The sequence below is a fragment of the Platichthys flesus genome, chromosome 5 (genome assembly GCF_949316205.1).
Source record: "Platichthys flesus chromosome 5, fPlaFle2.1, whole genome shotgun sequence".
Lineage (NCBI taxonomy): Eukaryota > Metazoa > Chordata > Actinopteri > Pleuronectiformes > Pleuronectidae > Platichthys > Platichthys flesus.
Window position 1 is genome coordinate 8,044,971 of NC_084949.1, and position 22,701 is coordinate 8,067,671.

The 22,701-nt window shown below is 42.6% G+C and overlaps 2 protein-coding genes across 2 annotated transcripts; both read left to right on the plus strand.

Annotated features, from left to right (window-relative positions):
• Positions 1-1,443: 1,443 nt before the first annotated feature.
• Positions 1,444-8,390, plus strand: notum2 (notum pectinacetylesterase 2). Its single transcript, XM_062388494.1, has 12 exons — positions 1,444-1,651; positions 2,093-2,216; positions 2,384-2,435; positions 2,854-2,965; positions 3,086-3,146; positions 4,239-4,351; positions 4,589-4,691; positions 5,083-5,271; positions 5,362-5,462; positions 6,221-6,368; positions 6,489-6,536; positions 7,005-8,390. The coding sequence occupies exons 1-12, from the start codon at positions 1,444-1,446 to the stop codon at positions 7,306-7,308; spliced, it is 1,563 nt and encodes a 520-aa protein (XP_062244478.1). The 3' UTR covers positions 7,309-8,390.
• A 1,756-nt stretch (positions 8,391-10,146) lies between these two features.
• Positions 10,147-13,790, plus strand: rps15a (ribosomal protein S15a). Its single transcript, XM_062388485.1, has 5 exons — positions 10,147-10,270; positions 11,143-11,280; positions 11,455-11,534; positions 12,022-12,107; positions 13,658-13,790. Exons 2-5 carry the CDS (start codon positions 11,148-11,150, stop codon positions 13,749-13,751), a joined length of 393 nt encoding a protein of 130 aa, XP_062244469.1. The 5' UTR covers positions 10,147-10,270; positions 11,143-11,147; the 3' UTR covers positions 13,752-13,790.
• The last annotated feature ends 8,911 nt before the right edge of the window (positions 13,791-22,701 follow it).

A 22,701-nucleotide genomic window follows, 5' to 3' on the forward strand; every position in this document is an offset into this window, starting at 1 on the left:
GCACTGTTACATTTCACAATTTGAAAGTTATCTCAAGTGATGAACCTAAGACTGGAATGATAAATCGGATGAAAGCATCTCAGAGTGGAGGTTGCAGCACATTGTATCTGCTGCTTTAACAATCCTGCTATAAAGTATTTGTATATGTGACACATTAAAGAGTCAGTGGCCAATATAAAATAGTATAATCTGCATAAAACTGTAGTTAACAGTCATGGATAAATATTTCAAATCTTTGATTTGTTCAAATGTTACACTCTGTAGGCAAAGAGCCTCACATAAATCTAATAAAAGAGCATGTTAGTAATAGTAGCAGGCCAATCAATCCATTTTATAAATAACGAAAACATTTTTTAAACTGAAGTTTTTGGTCTTACTGTTTTTTAAAGGCATACAAATTCAAAGAACACTGTGTGTTAATCGTGCTTTTTAACTACCTGACGGACTTTGAGTTCTCCCCATTGTGGAATAATGATAATTTTTACATTAAAGGATTATATAGAATAAAAAGCTTCCATTGGATACACTTCCAGTTTGTATGTTGCTTTTAAGAAACAACAAACAAAACAAAAGCCATCTACTTGTCATGCAATGGTTGTTATTCCATACATTACCACAACATATGACACCATGACACCATGAGTGTCCAATTGTTGACCATGCAGGAACCTTGTGGTACTATTCATTCCTGTGTCGGAAAGTGTTCTAGGTGCGTGCTCCAATGACCTGTGGGTCAAATAGCACAGAAAGGGGCTGTGCACTTGTGACGACCATGTAGATGTTTAAATCAAAATACTGGCAATCAGAGATGTAGGGTGGGAGGGACACGAGCAGTGGGGATTGGGGGGGAAGGAGAACTCGTTCTTGAGCCATGGTCAGATGGGAAAGTGTCGGGTGGTGGGTGTGTGTAGCGACTTGAAATATTTTGAAGGGATGCGTGTGTTATCTTTTCTCCTCACTACTGGCTGTCCAGTACCTCCCCTCGCGGTGTGTCGTCAGCAGTTTCATCTCAGCCCCTGGCAGGACCTGCAGGAGAAAACAGGAGGAAATCTGATCCATATGGTGGCACTATAAAGCTCACCACTGATTTGCAGGCTTTATCAAAACTGGTCAAGTCTTCATCACTTCATATGACTGGCATCCTCCTCTCACACCAGGTCACTGCGCTCTGAACTCCTCACTCCTTCCTCAGCCGCACCAGTTATCCACCTGACCTCAGAGGTAACTCAACAACAATCTTCAAGGCTGATTCTTCTTTAAGAGGTAACTTTATTTTAAGGTCAAAAAGTGATGGACTTTATTTGGATAACATGAATTAGTTGATGAGATTAAAAGATGAAGAATATTTTGTTACTAACAGTCATTTTTTTCATGTGCATATGAAGCCAGATTGTTAGCAGGTTAATAAGGAATGTATGTGTTTTTTCTTGTGTTTCCAAAGAAATGAAGATATTGGGCCAGATTGCCTTCTTGCTTCTGCTTGGGGGAATCTGGTGTCAGAACAATCGTAATGCTAAAGCTACTGGCAAGTCCACCAAGAGGTCTGGTGGAAACCAAGGAGGTGATGTTGGCCAGTCACCCCCTGTCGTTGAACTGACTCCTGGCAGCACTGGAGCCACTGGAAGTACGAGAGGCACTGGCGGCAGTGGAGGTACTGGAGTTACTGGAGGAACAAGAAGCACTGGAGGCAGTGGAGGTACTGGAGGTACTGGAGATGCTGGAAGCACAAGAAGCACTGGAGGCAGTGGAGGGACTGGAGGTACTGGAGATGCTGGAGGCACAAGAACCACTGGAGGCAGTGGAGGGACTGGAGGTACTGGAGTTGCTGGAGGCACAAGAAGCACTGGAGGAAGTGGAGGGACTGGAGTTGCTGGAGGCACAAGAAGCACTGGAGGCAGTGGAGGGACTGGAGGTACTGGAGGTGCTGGAAGCACAAGAAGCACTGGAGGCAGTGGAGGGACTGGAGGTACTGGAGTTGCTGGAGGCACAAGAAGCACTGGAGGCAGTGGAGGTACTGGAGGTACTGGAGGCACAAGAAGCATTGGAGGCAGTGGCGGTACTGGAGTTCCTGGGGGCACAAGAACCACTGGAGGCATGGCTGAAGCCAGACGGGAGAGCGCTGCGGGGGCTCGAGCAACTGGACAGCAAACAAATGATATGAGGCTGCATTTCCTCAAGAACCCTAAAGTCACATGTAATGATGGAACAGCAGCTGGGTGAGATGGGTCTCAAATTTTCTCTCACTTGTTTTCCTGACACTCTTGATTGTATTTTGTTGCCATCTGATTAATGTGCTGATTTTAGTAGCTACACAGAGCTTCATGGTGTCATGGATGATTTATCGTCACCAACTCCTCATTCCTGATTATTTCTGGTTCTACAGGTTTTACCTAAAGGAGTTCAGAGGAAGCCGCCGATGGCTGTTATTTCTGGAAGTTGAGTATTTAAGAACCCAACTGGTTAATTTTGGTCCCCAAAGGTCAGCTTGTTTTGGAGCAACGCCCCCATTGGAATTTTGACGGGGATGTCATCTTGGCATGTCATCTTTTATTTTTCTCCATTTTTGGATGTCATTTGTCACTTTGATAGACTACTGTTAGAGTAAACTTTTGTGGATAGTTCTCCTGATTAACTTCTTTGGGAGTTCCAAAAAGCCATAAACATTTTACCTGGCTGACAGGACAAAATTTTTAAATTACGCCTGTATTACAGACTGTGAGTGAAAGTATGGTACAGCCTTGTTAACAGATCAGGCTACAAGTTCATTGCTTTCCCTCTCGATTCCTCACAGGCCTCTATGATTGGCTAACAAGGGTCTCCCCTGCTGGGCCGGATGTCACAGTCTAATATTAGTCTCTATTATTTTTAGGTGGCTGGTGCTGTCACAGCAGAGAGACCTGTGATTCCAGGTACCAAAATATCCCACGACTAATGAGCTCATCAGGGTGGCCCCAAACAAAAAGAGGTAGGTCAAGCGGTCATGTTTTAAAAAGCACGTCCTACATGTATCCAGAGTGTTGCTTTCTTCACGTAATTTGTAGTGAGACAAAGACACATTTCTGACCTCTGATTGCTCGATTTACAGGAACTGGACTACTTTCTTCCCAAGCAGAGGAAAACTCTCACTGGCATAATGCAAACATTGTGTAAGTACCTGTAGGTCCTCACCATGTGTCGTATTATTGTGGCTACTCAAGGAAGGCTGTAATTTGTTACATGTTTAAAATGCTGTACTAACTCAATTATAATCTCATCTGTAAGAGACGTCTGCCTGGTGTCTTCCTAATTTTGTGGAGACATGAAAAAAAATTCCCCACAAAGCTCCAATGTGATGACATTTATCTCTGAGTGTCCTCTTTCATGTTGTTGATATAAAAATGTTTAACAAACAATGTATCAGTCACTGCCCACAAATTCCAGTGTGTCCTTTACATTTGAATGGTTGCGGAGCTAAACATTCACTAGAGGGCAGTGCAGAGTCAACTGTTTTTGACAACATCAGACGTGACGACAGTGGTGGAGGTTCTTAAAGTGGACCGCTCAGCGACAAGTAGCTGCTGTATGGTTCACAGTGAGACTTCTCGTTGTGTGATAAGTAATATCCAGTATTACCAGACTCTTAGCAAAGACCCAAAATAACAATTCAAGCCTTTTATGGGCGAAAAAAGGCAACTTCAGAGGAAATTTCTTGGACTGTTGCAGTTCAAACCAAATCAAACAATTCAAATATACTTACACTCCATTTTTATGTAGATTATTCTCGGGACAAAGTGCCACAGCAGCTGCAGAACAGTACATTTTACAACAAACAAAAAAAAAAACTTCCTCCACAGGATTACATCGGGGCTACTGCCTGCGTGTGTGTCGGCCGGCAGCACAGGCAATTTGCTGAACAGATTCAGAGGATTTCTGAACGGTTAAAAAAATACCAGAATTCCCTTTAATGTTGAGCATAAAGTCAGACTATTTCACTTTTTAAAGAAAGAAACTCTAACAAATGAATAGCTTACTTCATAAGCAGTAAAAGGCATCCTTGCTCAATTCTATGCGCTCATCAGTTTTGGGTTGCTTCAGCTTCAGCTTCACTTGTTCTGATGTGACCAGCAGCCAATAGGGGTTTATGCAGAAAAGTGAAGGAAGAGGACATGTGCTTTCAAGGTGGATTTTTACAGAGGAGATGGTTCTTTTGATGGCGTCAAGCTATGGTCTATCAGATGTGATTGTCTCCTTTATTGCAGATTCATCCCGTACTGTTCCAGTGATGTATGGAGTGGGACTGGGCCGACCCCAACCCCCCCGCCACGGCCACGACTAGGAAGAGAGAAAGAAAGAGAACAAAATGCAAACACAAGTAAGTTCCTTTAGATCCTTCAAGTCCACTGATCATAGGGTCAGTGGTTCTCCTAACTCCTCCAGTCACGCGTGGATGTGAATATTAGTGAAGCACTGTATGCATACCATGAGTGCTGAGTGAATGGGTAATGAAAATGCAGTACACTCACCATTTTTAGTGAGGAACCTCCCTAACAGATTTACGATATGATTGTGTTTTTCCCAAAATGTGATGTTGTTACTCTGTTGTTATCAGCTGAGTACACCTTCATGGGATCCCTGATCATCCGAGAGGTCATCAAAGACCTCATCCCCAAAGGAATCAAGCTGGCCAAGGTGGTAATGCTGTCTGGCACAAGGTGAGTTAGTTTGATTGCTCATGCTCTGACAGTGACCGTAGCTGTACACATGAGCCTGCATCCTCTGTCCCGTCTGGACCATTTCCATGTCTAACATTAAACTAGTGAACCCCTATTTTGGGTGCATCCTCTTCTAAAGATGTTTGCCGCAACTGTGAACAGTGACCTAATGTTTATTAAAGGCCCTGTAATGGTGAACATACCTCCAAGGTTAGCAGCATGGTCGTTAGGACACCCCCAGGCCCTAAAACAAGATCCACTGACTGGATGCAAAGCTGCTCAGTTTTCACTTCCCTGCGGTTGGCTGGCATGCCCTGTCATTTTGACACCCCTAACATAACCATGTCTCTCAAAGCCAAACTATTTATTGATGTTTTTGGCTCCCCTGAAGTGCTGGCGGGACAGGTGTTTTGCTGAACATTGAGAGGGTGGCCAGTCAGCTAGAACAGCTGGGTGCCGAGGCTCAGGTCCGAGGCCTGGTGGACTCTGGCTGGTTTTTAGAGAGTAAGCAGCAGAGATCACCCAACTGTCCCGAGACTGTCTCCTGCTCACCTGAAGATGCCATCAAGATAGGACTCAGGTGAAGATGTGCCTTCTTCTGGCAGGCAGTACCGGTTTGGTGTTTAACAGTGTAAGCTTTTAAACAGTGTGTGTGTGGGTTTTTTTTCAGGTTGTGGAATGGGGTTGTGCCTGACAGGTGTCGGCAGCTCTATAAGAGAGGAGAGGAGTGGCAGTGCTTCTTCGGACACAAACTATACTCTACCCTGACCTGTGAGTGCTCGTTGGTACCTGAGATTATCTTGGTGTTTGATTAACATACAATTTAATTGACCTGCGCTGTTTTAGAAAAGTTGCACATGTACTATGACATGGTGAGTTTGACATGCTTGGAAGCAGAGAAGTTGACACACTCTATACAATCCAGACAAAAACCTAAAGCCGAAACGAAAGCCACATTTTCATGAAATTGTTGTGACAACAATGAAATACTTTATGTCCTCAACTTAATCACCTCAAATAAGGATTTTACAACAAAACAACTTTGGCAACTCGAAATGCTAGTATCAACAGCAACACAGGCTGATCCTGAAGAATTTGCTTGTTTATCTACAAAGTATCTTGTTTCTATTTGGTGACATGGGGGCAGCGCAACAAGCCGTGAACAAAAAAGTGACATATTACCGTTACAGATACAGAACATGATTGTAAGTCCAATAACCATTCTCCTTTTATCTCCTCTGGTCTCTACCAACTACTGAGGGAAATATCTTGCTCTTTATCTGCCAAATGCTCCACTCTATTCAGCAGATAGTCTCGGCTGAATAAAAAGCTTTTAAATAGGCCTTTAAAACCTGAACAATTATCTAGAACAAGCTATAAAACATTGTAGAGCAGGGGGAACCGCTGAGTGATCAAGTGATAACTCTCTGCGAGTCAGTCACAACAAGTGATTACTCACAGCAACACATCTGAATAATTGTTATATCGATCAAAGCAGCTTTAATGTTGATCTCCTTTGCTCCCTGTAGCCCCTCTGTTTGTTGTGCAGTGGCTGTTTGATGAGGAGCAGCTGCGGGTCGAGAACATCTACATGGGAGGACAGAGTCTGTCTGAGCAGCAGTGGCAGTACATACAGAACCTGGGCAGAGAGCTCACGACCTCCCTAAGAGATGTCACGTGAGTTCCTAACAACTTCTTTGCCAGAGAAACATTTAATGATAACACTAGATCAAAAATGCCCGAGATGGTGTATGGGCCTAAGCTTGGAAATTACCGTATTCTATGTATGTTTTTCAGGGCTGTATTCGCTCCATCTTGCCTCTCCCACACAGTGCTGACTAGAAGGTAAGAATGGATATGTGACTCATGTGGCGGTAATACACTCTTACACTTGCTCCCCTCGTCTATTCCAGTTGCCATCTTTACCTACTGAGCTTATGCTTCTGGTTCTGCTCACTCGTTCATCATGCCACATTCTTCATGTCACCAAATGCTATTTCACACTTTCCCTAACCCCTTGGTATCACCTCCTGAACACACTCATTATTTTCCTGCAGACATGGACATTGAAAGGTCAGGGCAGTCTTAGTTTACATAGTCAGACCAAGTTATAATTGGTGTTTGTGCAGTGACTCTGCTGTGATATAATACTTGTTGCACCCAGACAATGAGACAATAGTGTCCAAAGCAAATAGCAGACCATGACATGGCTGATTATACTTTCCTGCCTAGTATTTTGCTTTCTGCTAACCTCTGCACTTCTCTCAATCTTTATTTCTCACCCCTGACATATCTGTCTTGCTGTTCCTCCAGCAACTGGATGACTTTCCAAGTCAGAGGTACTTCTCTGCCACGGGCCCTGCACTGCTGGGACAGGAGCCTGGAGGCAACGCGCAACAACAGGACTCCAGCCAAAGGTTGTCCTTTTCACCTGGTCGACACCTGCCAGTGGCCCCAGTGCAACCCCACCTGCCCGGCCTTGGTGGACCAGGCCACCCAGCAGGAGCTTACCCTGCTCCAGATGCTAGCAGCCTTGGGCCTTGACCTCCAGAGGCTGGGCTTGGATCCCCAGGGAGATGCAGATTATCCTGCCACCATGGTCAGCAATGGTGGCTAAGTGTATGAATGGAAAGCAGCCCCAGAGAAAGCCTAACAGAGGACATTTTTTTTAATTTAAGTGTAACCATAGAAATAGTACAGAAATCGGGTTACTACGTCTTGTGCTGCTCAGCATTCCATTATGCTCCATGTGTCTGTTAAATTGGTGGCTGATGGGTATGTCACTGTGTCTGGGTGTGAGTGGTTTAGCGCTCCCTCTACTGGACACCAGAGGAAAGAGCTTTAGGCCAAAACTAAAGGTGTTTCACTTGTAGTGGTGGGCAGAGCTTTAGATTTTAGCAGTTGGTTGGAAATACTGTATCATCTGCAGCTCACTGTAATCCTGATCACTCAACATGAAAATCCAACTTCAGAGCATGGTAGTAGAGTTGATAAAGAGGCTCCTGCATGAAGCCAGGGGCACAAACATGTTGCTTGGACAGGAAAGAAACATGCGTACATCATATACTTCAGTTGTTATGTTTAAATTTGCTCTAGATATAGGTTAATTTATTAGCATTGTACACAACAGTCATACTTGTCATATGATTTAGAGCACTCCAAAAGTGCACTCACAGTGATAAAAGTTTTTAGATAAATACATTTTGCACACATACAAAGACAGTGAGTTGTATCTATGCTCATGTGTGATCATGATATCGGCAGGAGATCATCTCTGAGAGAGAGAGTAGATCATACTACAGACATAATTTCTTCTCATGTAAAGAAAATATATAAAACATAAATATATTAAAGCATGATATATATATCCTTTCATTTAACTTATTTACTTACAAAAGAAAAAGATCCTTAAAAAACAACAACAACTGTGGTTATTCACCACTCCCCTGTTGGGATTATGTGTATCCAGTGATATGCAAAGACATAATACAGACTTTGTATTGCAAATCTTTATTGTCAAACCAACCTTTTTCGTAATGTCAAGCTACTTCTACTAGGCATTTGCAGGTGTTATTGTAACTGTGTGTTTTAATTTCTTCTAGGTACTGTATGATGATCATATGATATCATATGATAAGCATTTGACTAGAATGTACCTGCTGGTAATAAGCACCAGACTGAATCGTTACACCTGTGGAAACTGGGAATAAAATATTATCTGTCCCTAATATTATGAAGTCTGCATTTTTGTCACGCTTCACCCAAGTCTGGATGCTAATTTTTCAAGGCATTTTCAACTATAAAACAATAATGTGCTTATGAGTTTTACTTAGTTCGTGTTAATTGAACCATACCAAGGAAATAAATAAGACTGCGTAATCTTGGCACTAAATTCTTAAATATGATCATATGTTGTTGTGAAGTGTGAAAAGAAGTGGACATGCTTCTGAAAGGGTTTGCACAGTATGCAGATTACACAAATGTTCAGTCCACTGGGATCATCATGTCTCTAAGAGCCATTCAAGCAAATCTGAGAGCAGCAGAAACAACTGGGATAAGTTTGAAATCTTTCTTGCCCACTTCATGCCCTTCATGACCTCTTCTGTTCACTGAGCCAGGGCAGTGCAGAAACTGTGTTTTTTTGAGAATTGCACAGCCCTGATCTACAATTAACTCCGAACAAATCATCTCATGACACACATCTCGCCCACCTTCCTTCACGCCCAAACCACACTGGTCATTTCCTCCTGTTGTTGCACTAAAAATGTGTTACATAAGCAGAAAAGTCTCGGCTTTTTTGTTGATTATGCTGAAAATTACCTTGCTTTCCAAATGTTCTATTTAAAGTGCGCCTTCAGCAAATGTGAACATTTATTACTCTCACCAAGCCACATTACCCTCGCCAGGAATGCGCATATGAGGCGCTAAAAAAATATTTTTTTGTTTTGGTTTCTAACAAATACACCAAATATTTCTGGCTGATCTAAATGCATCATTAGGGTTAGAATTGTATACATTACATTACATTTCATTTAGCTGACACTTTTATACACACCGACTTACAACAAGTGCATTCTAGGGGAGAGCGTGGCCTAGGGGGATAGAGCGGGTGTTCTGTAACAAGAAGGTTGCCGGTTCGTATCCCTCTGAATGCCGAAGTGTCCTTGGCAAGATATTGAACCCCTAAAATGGCCCCTCATAAATGCTGAGTGTTCTAAAAATGTGAGCCGCTTTGGACAAAAGCGTCAGCTAAATGACATGACATGACATGTAATGTAACCCGAGCAGTATTACTCTTCCTCAGCCTGAAGATCTTGCATGAAGTGCGCATCTCGTTGTATGAAATAATGTTTTTTATAATGTGGCTGAATAGATCAGAGTATTCCGTTAGACATGTATTGTATATGCAATAAACCCTCTCGGATTAAATAAATAAATATAAAAATAATGAATAAAACCTATTTCAAAGCCACAAGCCAGGTTATTGACAATGATAACATGCAAATCATCTCTGTATATTTTTTACTAAGTAGTGGAGGATGTACACAATCATTTCACTTAAGTAAAAGTACAGATAAATACACAAAAATCTTCTCAAGTAAATGTACCACATTCCTTTATCTGTTTAATTAAATGTACGTGCTTAAATATACAATTTTACCATAATATCACTATAGTATTAAGAAGTAAGTCCTTGGTGTAGCCTATTCCATAACGGCCGTAAAAGCCAAATGTATTGAAGGTGTTTCTGTAGTAGATGCATCTGCATGCTCTGATTGGATCACTAAATTGATTACTTATATAAAAACATATATGTCAACAGGTAACTCAATACCTTGTAATCAGATATTTGCTGATATATGCAGTTGAGTAAAAGTGAAATGAACTGTAAATAAATGTATCTAAGTACAAAAGCACAGTTACTAAGTCGATTAGCTACATCCCACCACTGGGACACTATAAAATAAAGTATTTTCGCGACGGTGTGGCTCATCTTCGCCTGAGTCCATCTTGGATTTATTTCCCATATTGCATTGCGGCTTTTTTCTACTTCCTCTTTCCGCCATATTGCAGAACCGGTAAGATGTCTTTCTCCCCCGTCACCTTCAATCTTATACGTATCGGAGGCATCTAACGGTTAAAAATGCAATCAATGTGATCACGTTGTAGCGGGAGAGCAGATGAATGATTTGAGACGAATATTGTCTCGATCGACGAAAGTAGAGAATCACAGCCGGGCGTCAAAGTTCCTCCCCATCGCTGTGTCCGGCCCTGGGAGGCTGCCCTCAATGCGCCCGCGCTGAGCTGTTAGCTTAGCGGCCACACACGTCTGTTTTCACCGCTAACACACTTAGAGGAACCGGCCTGTAATGTGTGTATATTTGTGAGCGGAGCACGTGCGGGTCTCCTCCGGCTCTGAGCTCACTGTGGACAGGTAGCGCTCCACTACGCTCCCTGAGTCGTGGAGGCTAGTTAGCCGCTGTGTCTGCTCATGAAGGACCATGCTGTGATGGGAGTCTCGTGTGGCTTGTTCCCCGGGACCGAGGTTGAAGCGGCGCTGCCCGCTGGGTGTAAATGTCCTCCGGTGTCCGCACAAGGCTCTCCTAACCTGTCCAATTTAGTTTAGCCAAGTTGCTATTGCTCATTTGTAATATACGAAAGCGTCGCTACTTGCTAAGCGCTAGCCAAGTTGTGCTAGTTGGACACAACGAGCCACAACTAGCACGCCTTCATAGGCTCCTTGTTGTTAATGTTTGTTTTATGTGGGTCCCACTCAGTGCTTAATTTTGTACTTACAGTTTTAGGACCATTATTTGGAAGCGTATTAACAGACAAGCTCTCCTCCAGTTTGTAATACGTAGTCTGGGAGTGAGGATATTGGGGGAACTAATGTAAAGTCAGTGTATGTTCACAGATCGCACGTTCTTAAACCAGGTCTTTGTGTTCACAGGCATCATGGTGCGCATGAACGTTCTCGCAGATGCTCTGAAATGCATCAACAATGCAGAGAAGCGTGGGAAACGCCAGGTCCTCATCAGGCCCTGCTCCAAGGTTATTGTGCGCTTCCTCACCGTCATGATGAAGCACGGTGAGTCGCTGCTACTTGTCTAGTTTGGGTGGGTTTGAAGCATTATGTTAACAGTGTTACTTGTATATGTGCTTTTATGCAGTTGTCATAAGATGGGTCAGCATGTCACTAGCTTAAAGTCAAATAAAGTCCAAAGTGTGTTCATCTAATGGTGATGTTGTTTCCCCCCCCCAGGTTACATTGGCGAGTTTGAGATCATTGACGATCACCGAGCAGGCAAAATTGTCGTCAATCTCACAGGCAGGCTGAACAAGGTACAGTTTCGTTTCTGGCTCAACCTTCCACTTCCATACTCGTAACTATTTAAATTAACATTGCTTTCTACATGCTGGAGATGTCAACCTCATGGTGAACATGATGTACATTTGTTAAGAGCTTGTTACAGTTTCTGGTCTCTGTCTGCTCACTTCTGCTGAGTTAGGGTACGGTCACACATTCGAGCATGCAGGCGAGTTAGCCAAACTGCGGATTTGCTTCACCACCAGCAAATTTTAATCTCCCCATCGCTCACACAGTTGGGAAGTGAACCTGAGGCGAACATTTTCCATAGATACATTTGCCCATGTGTGACCGGGACCTTACTCTTCCAAATCTTACTTATCTATTTTTTCCCCGTTTTGAGAAGTGGTGAATTCATTTATACTCAATGAGCTGTTGGTAATATCATAGTATTCAAACCGGAGCTGTGTATCTGCTTTTGTTTATTTTGAATGTTAACCAATTTTTTTCTTAATTTTTCAGTGTGGTGTGATCAGTCCTCGATTTGATCTCCAGCTCAAGGACCTTGAGAAGTGGCAGAACAACCTGCTGCCCTCTAGACAGTTTGGGTGAGAATCCCACACAGACATTGCAGAGCCTTTCAACTGAAATGCACATGAGTGAAGCTTGCTGACAGGGGAGCCCCCAATGGTCCCCAGTCTTACTGTAGTTACCAACTTGCTTGTCCATCATGTGTCCTTACTTGTCCCTCCTGATCTTTAAATGGACAGGAAATTAGTTGAAAATCATTTTGCCCATTTGTCTAACTTTTGAAATTACTATTGGCATTGGTGTTACGCTGGTCGAGGCATAATGTGTTAAAAAATTTTTTTATTTTGATCAGTGGTTGAGTCATTTTTAGTTTGGAAGGATATTAGGAGACCTTGTCATTAAGGTGAATCGTACACAAGAGAAGTGGAATGAATCTGTTCCGAATCTTCGCCCCAAGTATCACTGCTCTGCAGCTGGAGTTCTTTTGAATTTCTGAATAGTTTTGGATGAAGAAAATCTATATTGTAAAGTTTAAAAACGGTCAATGGGTGGTTCCTGTTTAGTTTCGATTGAACTTTCACCAGTACAGCAGGGTATTAAGAGAATGAATTGTTTGAGATATTTTTTCTACACTTAATACGGTGCAGTCTGTTTTATTGGAGGATGTAGCAGTAACTGCAATGAGCTTTTCTGCAGATCATATTGAGGTTAGCATTAGGGGCCTGGTCCCACATACATGTATTTCTCAGTGGTACTCCATTGTTTCCTGTTCATTTCCAATCTGTGCGAGCAAGAGGGCGACTAAAACATTTGATTCCTATGGTGAGGCAAATGCAGCGATGCCCTTTTTCTAATAGGTTTAAAATGTATTTGTGTTCTCTCATAATATCCCAGAACACATGGATTTGATCGCTGCTGGCTGCCTCACAGCTTTGTTCACTGAAGCTGTTTTAAGGCAATACTATTGGATAAAATCTGGCGAATTGTCTGCTGACTTTCTCCGTAGTTAGTGCTTCACGCATGCAAAACACAGGCGTCAGTTTTTTAGCACAGAAATTTACAACAGTATCAAATCCGCTGCATTTTTCATTAGAGGTGCAGCAATGTATTGACTCCGCTGTGGGGATCATGTGTACAGCACACCCAACATCGGTGTCTGCTTATCACCAAATATCTCTAGACATCTTCATCTGCGTCTTCTACGTGTATGGCACCGCTTTTTCACTGGGAGATATCCTCCCCCCCCCCCCCAATACTTTGCAGGGATCCAGCAGAGATCCTCTGCTGGGTTCACACATTGATTTTTCCTGGATTTTCTACAGACTTAATACTAGGAGGCAAGGCAGAGGGTTCGCAGAAGCTGCGCTGCGTCCCACTCCGATATTTGTAAATGCGTGTTCTTTGGAGAAAATTGGAGGGAACTGCAGAGTTCAGTGCATGTCTGAAAGCAGCTAGAGTCTCACCTGTAGCTTGCGATCAATATAGTGAATGTTATACTTTCAAAGCTACACCAGTTGGTTTTGATTCGTCTACTCTCACCACACTGACATGCCCTCTGACTGTTTTAATGCTATTTTGAGCACCGATTGATCCTTATTGTATAAAACATTGACTTTTCTTTCTACAGATACATTGTGCTGACCACCTCGGCTGGCATCATGGACCATGAAGAGGCCAGACGGAAACACACAGGAGGCAAAATCCTTGGATTCTTTTTCTAAAATGTAAAGAACTGCAAATAAAAAACCAACCAAGAGGAAGCTGGTAGTTTTTATTTCTTGCGTCTGTAGAGAAATGGTTTTCTGTAGCGCTGCAGCTTTAATCAGATCCTTCAGAACAGACCAATCAGGATGCTGGTATTGTTTGATTAAAAACTTGACAGCTAAACTTGCAACATCATTTGATTCTGGCCTTAAACTCCAGAGGGTGAGACGAATGTAGACTCGTACACAACCTCAGCAACATGAGCGTAATTGGCAATATGAAAATTCCATCTCATATCATCGGGAACTTAAGAACAAGGAAGCTGCTTGTTTCCTTTGGCTCTGCAACAAATGGAATCATGTCTGCACACAACTTTATTAGAAATACTACACTGGCTTATTCGTGAAATTGTTCAATCAGTCCACGTTGCTGCAATGCTAAACAAAACAGGTCAGGAGCTTCAGTATTTGACATCAAACCTTAGAGTGTGGCACGATACAACTATCTGGAGTTTTAAAAGGAAAAACTTGACAGATCAGAACGTTGTGAACAAAAACTGGTGAAGCAGATCTGAGAGGTTAGAAAGGATTGATCACATATTCAGTAAATACATCTTTAAAGGATCACCCAGAATCTCAAGACTCAAACAATATTTGAAACATGACTATTTCACACTTGTCATTAAATGTTTTGGGGTAGGTCTTAATTATATTGACATTTAATGTACTTCAATAAACAATTTAAAAAAAAATGTATTGGTATGCATAGGTTGGAAAGTCCGTATAATGGTTCTTTCTCAATCTATAAAACAAACAAACAAAAGTGATCTGATCAGATTTTAACTTTGTAAACTCTGCTCTCTGGAAAGGTCTGTGTTTAGTTTGAGATAATGTGTGTCGAGGGCTTTGGTCTAATCGGCTACTTCACCTTATCTTCTGTTATGGGAAACCTAAATTGTTCTGTAACTCCAATATTCCTTCGTATCTTTCATACTTGAAAACTTCATAATGGTCTTAAGAGTCCTAAACTTAACCTGCGGATACCTGGATATGATTGAATGAAGTGATGAAGGGGTTAGGATGAGTTCATCTGTGGTCACTGTATATCACCTGATGTAAACAGACTCAGCGGGAATAAGACCTGAGAGTTTATCCCCTGTTAGGTGGATAGACTCAACTGTTTCTGTCTAAGGCTGAGAGAGTGATAATAGGTTTATCAGTCAACAACTAACAGCAGCAAATGAGGTAAACACATGGATGTCTTGTGACCAGGCCACACCCCTCTGAGGACGTTATCTCTAAACACATCACACCAGACGATGAACACAACTTGTGCTCTGACCCTGGACAAACCTCAAATAAGCACATCCATGTTGTGGCTGTGGCCCCCAGTGACTGTTAAGAGCCGCCTCATCTCTGCTACACGGCTGGCAGCTTGTATAGAGCGCCGGGCGTTCTGCCCCTGCAATCCTCTCATCGCTGTGACCTTTCCCGGGCTCCTCTGCGTATTTTAGTCTTCGTCCCCGTCCTCTCTGGAGCCCGGCGGCTGACCTGGCCTCAGACCCTGAAGAGCCGAGGAGGCTAATGCAATAGCTCTGTCCAAGTGCTCCTTGTGGGCCGTGCACACAGACTGATTGCCTCCCTCATGGCTTCACAGCACTTAAGCGCTTCCTTGTAAAGGGAGAAACAAACTCTTTTGCTGCTGCTGTTTTTAAAGAGCGGGGACTGCAGCCGGGACGCAGAGCTCTGAGAGTTCAGAGGAGCTGCGGCGTTAGGCCTCTGCTGCTCTGTTAGCAGTGTGCCTGTTGACATTTAGAGCAAATGGATTGCAGCTGTATTGGCTGCAGGGAATAAATCCGTTATTTAGGTAGCTTGTAAACAGTTTAATAGTTCTTATTTTGAAAGGGTAGATGCTATAGCGTTTCAGAAAAGTCTACAGAGGTCTGCACATCTTGATAAAAACTAGATGCTTGACAGATGGGAAACAAACCAGAAGAGACATGCACCTCAGCCGATACTCCCACTATTTATTTTTTATAGTACGTCCCAGGAATACTTGGTCTTCTGAGATGCTTGGGTGTGAAAGAGCTGCTTTGCTGCACACCGACTGAAAGAGGCTGTGGTGAAAGTCGACCCAAGAGCAACTTGAAGACACTGACCATACAGTGAGTTCCACATCTGTCAGGAAGCCAGACTACATCTGTCTCTTCTGTCTTTTGCTTCACTTTTCTAAAGAAGCAATAAGGGTCTTAAAAAAGATACGACCTGAAAACCTGTCAGACGGCAGGAGGAAACCCTAACCCTAGTGGCATTATTGCATTATAAGATTAGTACGAATTCTGTTTCAGAAATAAGAAAAAAATTCTGAGTAACACTGACCTTTGTACTTAAAAAAAAACACCTCTAACTAACTAATGATGACATTTTACAAAGTAAGGAACGGGAAGATGAAATTATAAATGTTCTGTACTATATATAGCCTGTTTCTAGTCTTGATGACCACTCCAAGCACTTTACAGTACAGTTAATTGCCATTCACATACACATTAATACAGTGCATCTATTGGCAGCCCTTTTTCCCTATAAGGGCAATTCGGGGTTCAGCATCTTTTACCGAGGACCCTTTGGCATGCAGATGAGGGAGACCAGATGCGGATCGAACCAAGGACCCTCTGGTTAGAGGACGATTGTTAACCAGATGGTGAAAAGAAAAGTGTAAAATTATTCTTTGATCTGCCCCAAGATCAAGATCTGCCCCAAAGTGTAATGTTTTCTTCTCTGATCCATATCACATCTTTCAACCAAGTTTCATATGTATCCGTTGGTTAGAATCAGTTTGCTGGTTTGTTTTGGTATCCACAGTTGAAGTAGCTTTGTTTTCCAGGACATCTTAACAGGTCATGTCATCATTATGAATCCAATATTAATCTGACTGTCAATGTTTAATATTTAACACATTCCTCCATCTTTCATCAGCACACTTTAGATGGAGTTAGTGCAGTATAAACACAGCTGGAACAGTGAGCCAGGGAATAATGCTCTGGCTGGAGGAGGGAAACACCTGAAGTCAGATCCACACAAGCGAGGCCTCCCTCACTGTTTGTGCCACGGTGATGGAGTGTGTTTGAAGACAAAGTGCCTCAGTGTAACATCCTTGGGTCGCGGTCCACACTCCCGCCAGCCTCCAACACGTTCCTCCAGCCCTCACCATCTGTCAGCTGGATCCCTCAGTTACCCCTGAAGGGGTTTTAAAGCACAACTGTGGCGGAGGAGAGGAGACGTGCGGCTCATCAAACAAACAGAATACATTAATACGGAAACAAAAAGCCTGCTGTGTGGCCCGCTTTGATAGAGAGAGAGAGCGCCAGGAGCAGGGGGAGCAAGAAAGCAACGGGGGCGTGCCTCTTCGCGCCTTTGTCGAACAAGTTAGTCAAAAAATATTGTTCTCATGAAAACATGATGACACATGATGACATACTCATGTGTCGAATGACCAACACACAAAACCATTTAGCATGTAGTGACACTTACCATTTAAATGTTCTTTTGACCTTCTGAGGTGGACCTGCAGCAGCCTTCAGGACCAACTTCCAGCCTGGCCACCAGTTTGACCTTTAATTGTTTAATTTATTTATTTATTTTTTGTTTGTGTGTCGCTTGATTTAAAACCGTAACACCCCAAAACCTGGACCCCCACCTTGTCCCGAACCTATACCTGAACCTAAGCTTATCTTAAACCTAACCTTACCCTAAACCTAACCTAAACCTTACCTTAACCTTACCCTAAACCTAACCTAAACCTTACCTTAACCTTAACCTTAACCTTAACCTTAACCTTAACCTTAACCTTAACCTTAACCTTAACCTCCACCTCCACCTCAAACTCAACTTTAACCTAACCTTAAACTTTACCTTTACCTTTACCTTTACCGTTACCTAGCTGTAGTGGGGTGTTCAGAAATGACGTTTTGCCGAATTAAATTGGGACTATCTATCTTAAACAGATTTTTATGTAGCCAATCAAAATGTTTCATTTCATGTAGTGTAGAATGTAACATTTACAATAATGTAACCATATTTTTAACCAATTTAAAACGCTATGCAACAACACTGAACTGTATCGTCTCATCCATTCTTCCCCTTTCTCTCTCTGCTATAAGTGCATCACTTGACTCTATGTAATCAGGATACGAGTGAAATGACCCTTTTAAAGATGTTGTCGGTCCACAGTGATATGGATTGAAATGTTCTGTTTCATTTTTCCTGAGGTAATACTCTCAGCTCTGGTCACTCGTAACACACACTTTGTTATGTGTTTCCCTGGTGTCGAGACAGCACCACTCCATTATCCACATTGATCTGCGTTGTGCCTGCTAACCCCTTGTCATTCTGCAGACAAAATCTCCATCGCCTGGAGTAATTCTCTTTGGTGAAAAATGAGCGCACTGTGAAATGACTTGTCCTCTCCTATAGTCTTTCGAATTGTGCTGGTGATGGAGCTTGAGTAGAGCAATTGAATGTTGCACATTCTTGGCAGGAGAAACAATTTTTGGAGTTGACACCGAGGTCCTTGTGCAAACATCACAGCCACTATCACATACAACTGAGAAACGTATCAGTCCCTTGCCATGGCATCACTTTTCATACTAGGTGCTCTTAACACCAGCCCACTCTCTTCTTCCTCTGTCCTAACGGTTCCTCTGGCGAACACTTGAGGGCAGTAGAAACACGTCTTTGTGTGGGGTTTCCTCCTGTTCAGCTTCCGGACCTCATACTGCATTCAGGCCGGGCTGGTTGGCGCGCAGCAAGACTAATTATGATTGATTCGGAGATAACAGAATTAATATTGGAATAGCAGCAAAATTGTGAAATGCAGATATATTCAAAAGAAAGATATTTCTTTTTACCCAGCTTCAAACTGTCTTCTGCCACCATTAATCACTTAGAGGGTCACAGAGAAATGAGGGCGAAAAATCACAGACGAATGGAAAACTGAAATGAGGATATGTAAAAGTGAATTGAAGTTATATATTTTTAAGTTTGAGCTTATACACGTATAAATTGAATAAAGCTTTATGATTTAAACACAGCGTCTGAAACAAGACAGTGGGAAATCAAACCTGATTCATTTCACAAGAGTTATTTGAAGACGAAAACACATTTAATATTTTGCTAAATGCATGTAGAGCTCATACAGCCTTTATATGTAAATGTATAGAGCAAAAAGCTGAACTGTTGAATGTAAAATATTCACACACAGAATAGTGCTGAATTTAAAGGCTAAAAAGGCTTAGAGAAAACAAAATGACATCATATGATGAAGTTTCCCTGCATATAAAATATTCACACACTCCATTTGTCTCCATATAAATATGATTAAATGCATATTCACAATTTTTTTTATTCATATTTACATAAATGTATCGACAGCTGGGATTTTTGAAATCTAATATTTAATCATAATTAATTAAATTTATTCCTTTCATAAAAACTTAATTTTCCCATACAAGCAGCCCATGAGTCCTAACTTTTGATTTTCTCTGCTCTCTTTTGTTTCTCAGCTTTTTGCTCGGCGAGCTCTTACATCATATGTGCGGGTGCTTGCATTTCACTGCACATTTAGTCTCATAAATGCAACTCATCATTTTTTCGTGTAAAATTGGACAAAACAGAGGAATCGTTTCAACTTTAATCAGCACCGTCCTCCGTTGCAATAAACCTGCCTTAATGACATTCAGGGAAAGTAGAAAACAAACCAGACAGAAAATAAACTGTTGCATCAGTGAAAACAACAGGAAGAACAAGTGATTTCATTTTATGAGGTTGCACATGTAGTCTCAGGGAAGGCTGCTTCTGCAACAACACAAACACGTCTTGTTTGTGTTACCGTGCTGGTGTTGCCTGAGATCATATTCTGCATTGCAGCAGCCATGTGATTTATTCCACCACCCAGCACAGCTCCAACACACCCCGTATCTACAAAGAGCCGAGGAAATTCTGAAAGAAATGGTGACCAGCTGAGAGAAAGATATGAAAATGTATATTTTGTAGAGCAAAGAGAGAGAGAGAGAGAGAGAGAGACAGAGGAAGAAAGAGAGGGAGAGGACTGGTGTCCCCGACCCAGTAAGAAATGAATTCACACACTCCAAGGAGAAATAGAGGGCTGTGCATTGTCATATGGTCATTTCCCTGATACACTTATCTTGTGTTTTTCCCTCTCCGTCCTATCTCAGTCTGTATTATTTACTACAGGACGAAGCAGGGAGGTAGGACTGGTGCTGGTGTGTTCACAGCGCGCAGGAGTCTGGTGTGCATATGATGAATGAGATAGTTAGGGAAGCATTGAATTTATGGTGGTGAACGCAGCCATCCATTCTACCCTGCAGTCCCAGGCTGTCCCCAAGGGCACCGAGCTTCTTGGGGTCCCATCTTATAGACGGCTTACAGGGGGGGGGCCCCGCCGCCGCCACTGCTGCTGCTGCCGTGGATCCACCCTCCACCCTCCACCCTTCGCTGCATGTTAAGCAATGGTTAATTAGCAGGCAATGAGCACAAGCTGTTAATGCACATATAATAACGGCGAGGCCAAGAGGTGCCAGCGACAGGCCACTGTTATTAATTAGGCCTCTCATTTGTCCGCTATAGATCACCTTGAGCATTATGGTGCGGTTCGGCCTCTTATGTGGATGATGAACGGTACGGCCCACAGTAAATCACAGAGGAAGACCCAATTACTGCTCAGGCTTGAATAATTAATGATGAAAGTAATGGTAGTTACTGTAAAATCGTCATTTCACATCACATTTTACTGAATCTATAAGAAACAAGTCAATCCAAACTTAATAGCAAAATTGACCAAATATGTTGATGGATATTTTGCCTTCCAAAGGGATCCATATGAATGTGCTCTGATCGGACAGAAAAACACCATCACAGTTGGTGACTCAGGATGTTTGATCTGCCGCTGCCTGGTTGAGGATAGAGACAGATTGTGGTTAAGGGTTAAAACCAGACTGAGAGTTTGCTGCTCTCGAGGCTGCCGGGCACAGTTGTGCTTTAAGCCATGTGCTAATGTGAGCACGCCAACACGCTTTAAATGTTAACACGCTGATGCTTAGCAGGAATAACATTTAGTCTGTCATTACCATTACCGTGTCATCTACCTCTCCTTTCTGTTGAGTGTGACGGCATTTCCCTTTGGACCAAAGTGTAATGTAATATTTAATTATGGCAGTGAGGGTCTTTATTCTTCTTTATTATGAAGAGGGCCAAAGCATCTGATGATTATGCTGGATGAGCTTTCCAAGCTTTTATCGCTCTGATCACCACTTTCTTCACAGCTCACATTGTGGAGCACATACATATCTGCAGCATGTTTCATGGCAAACCATCAAATATTCATTGAGATATTTCAGTCTGGACGGACCCATTGCTCTGGGGTTGGTGGCACAGGTGAGAACTGGTTTCCTGTGTGAGTGTAAACAAGCGTGCTCCCAACTAAACACCCTGACCTCCTGCTGCCTTAAAGCTTCACTGTGTGAAGGGATGATAAAAGCTTTGAGTTGGCAATCCTGGAAAAGCCGAGCAAGAGTAGGCTGCACTTCGGAAAAATGCAGCTGACACATCCCACCCCCTCGCATCAGCTCAAACCACAAAGTTACGCCCCCCAAAACACAGAAGAAGAACTTTCCATCACTCCTTCCCTAACATCCGACTATCGTCTCTGCTTCAGCTGTGTGCCTGTACGACTGGTGAGGAGTCTGGTCAGCGAGAGCACAGACCGTTTGTGCACAGGCAGGTCAGTTGGTGGTAGGGCAAGAAAACCTGCAAATCATTGGTCATGTTTATTTCAGTGCTGCGAGGGTCACGGCAGCAGAATCTTGCATCCATCTCTTCATCGATGGCTGTCAGGACGTGAAGAGGATTTCAACTAATGAGAATAACCAGCCCTGCCAATTTTTCAGTGAGGTCAATTTCATTGGATCTGATTTCATTGGTTTGCATTGCATCACATGTTATCGTATGGCATTGCATCTAATTGCAGCAATTTATCAAATCCACAAGTATTAGAAAATTATAATTCTTATTCTTATTCTTGTTCTTATAATCATATCTTTCCTAAAAATAATTCCTCTTCTTACAGTCCGTAGCTTCTCCATGCATCATATACTTCACAGACATTTTTCGGTGGCGTCTCCAGGCTCCCATCTGCTAACATGCGAGCCCGTTTATTATCAGCAGGTGGTGAAATATCCTCTTTAAGGCTGCGTGTTCTCGGCACCTCAAAGATAAATCATGTTGTCTTTCTATTATGCCCATCTTCTTGTCAAAGATTATGAAAATAGCTGTGGAAATGAAACAGAGCTTTCTATAGCAAAGGATTTAATCGAAATATGTTAATGGTTTCAACGTTCCTCCAAGCAATCTGTGGATTCAGGGTCATTACAGAATAAAATCCTTACAGCACGTACAATTTTTATCTCCAAAAGCAATGAAAGTCAAATTCTTTTTTAACTTGGCATCCCTCTTTTTTTCTTTACCTCACTTCTGTCTTATCTTTGCTTTAGAACAATCTGCTTTTCTCTGTTTTTTATTCTTATCCACTCCTTTATTTAGCAACAGTTCTTGTGAAATCTGTTCAAGCTTTAACGAGGGTAGCTTCCCGTGACATTGAGTTTTGTGTTCGGGGACACGAAGCGTCTACCAGCAGGTTACGGATGCACATGAGCAGAACGCCATGTTAACAGACTCTGCTGCAGAGTAAGGGTGTTGTAATTTGCACTGCTGCCGATGCCCTCTCCAGACTTTGTGTTTCAAGGGTCCCCAGGCAAAAGGGACCTGTGTGTGTGTGTGTGTGTGTGTGTTTGTGTGTGTGGGGAGGGGCGGGGGGGGGCTTACATCGAAAGAGAACCACACGTTCTCAACCAAAACCTCTAAAAATATTGAGCTTTTGGCGGTGATAGTGGCA

Bases quoted from the DNA above. Each gene is read 5' to 3' on its own strand.
- rps15a (XM_062388485.1), top strand. From the start codon at position 11,148: ATGGTGCGCATGAACGTTCTCGCAGATGCTCTGAAATGCATCAACAAT. The intron at 11,535-12,021 runs GTACAGTTTCGT...TTAATTTTTCAG, and splicing joins TCACAGGCAGGCTGAACAAG to TGTGGTGTGATCAGTCCTCG. The intron at 12,108-13,657 runs GTGAGAATCCCA...TTCTTTCTACAG, and splicing joins CTGCCCTCTAGACAGTTTGG to ATACATTGTGCTGACCACCT.
- notum2 (XM_062388494.1), top strand. From the start codon at position 1,444: ATGAAGATATTGGGCCAGATTGCCTTCTTGCTTCTGCTTGGGGGAATC. The intron at 3,147-4,238 runs GTAAGTACCTGT...CCTTTATTGCAG, and splicing joins TGGCATAATGCAAACATTGT to ATTCATCCCGTACTGTTCCA. The intron at 4,692-5,082 runs GTGAGTTAGTTT...GCTCCCCTGAAG, and splicing joins GTAATGCTGTCTGGCACAAG to TGCTGGCGGGACAGGTGTTT.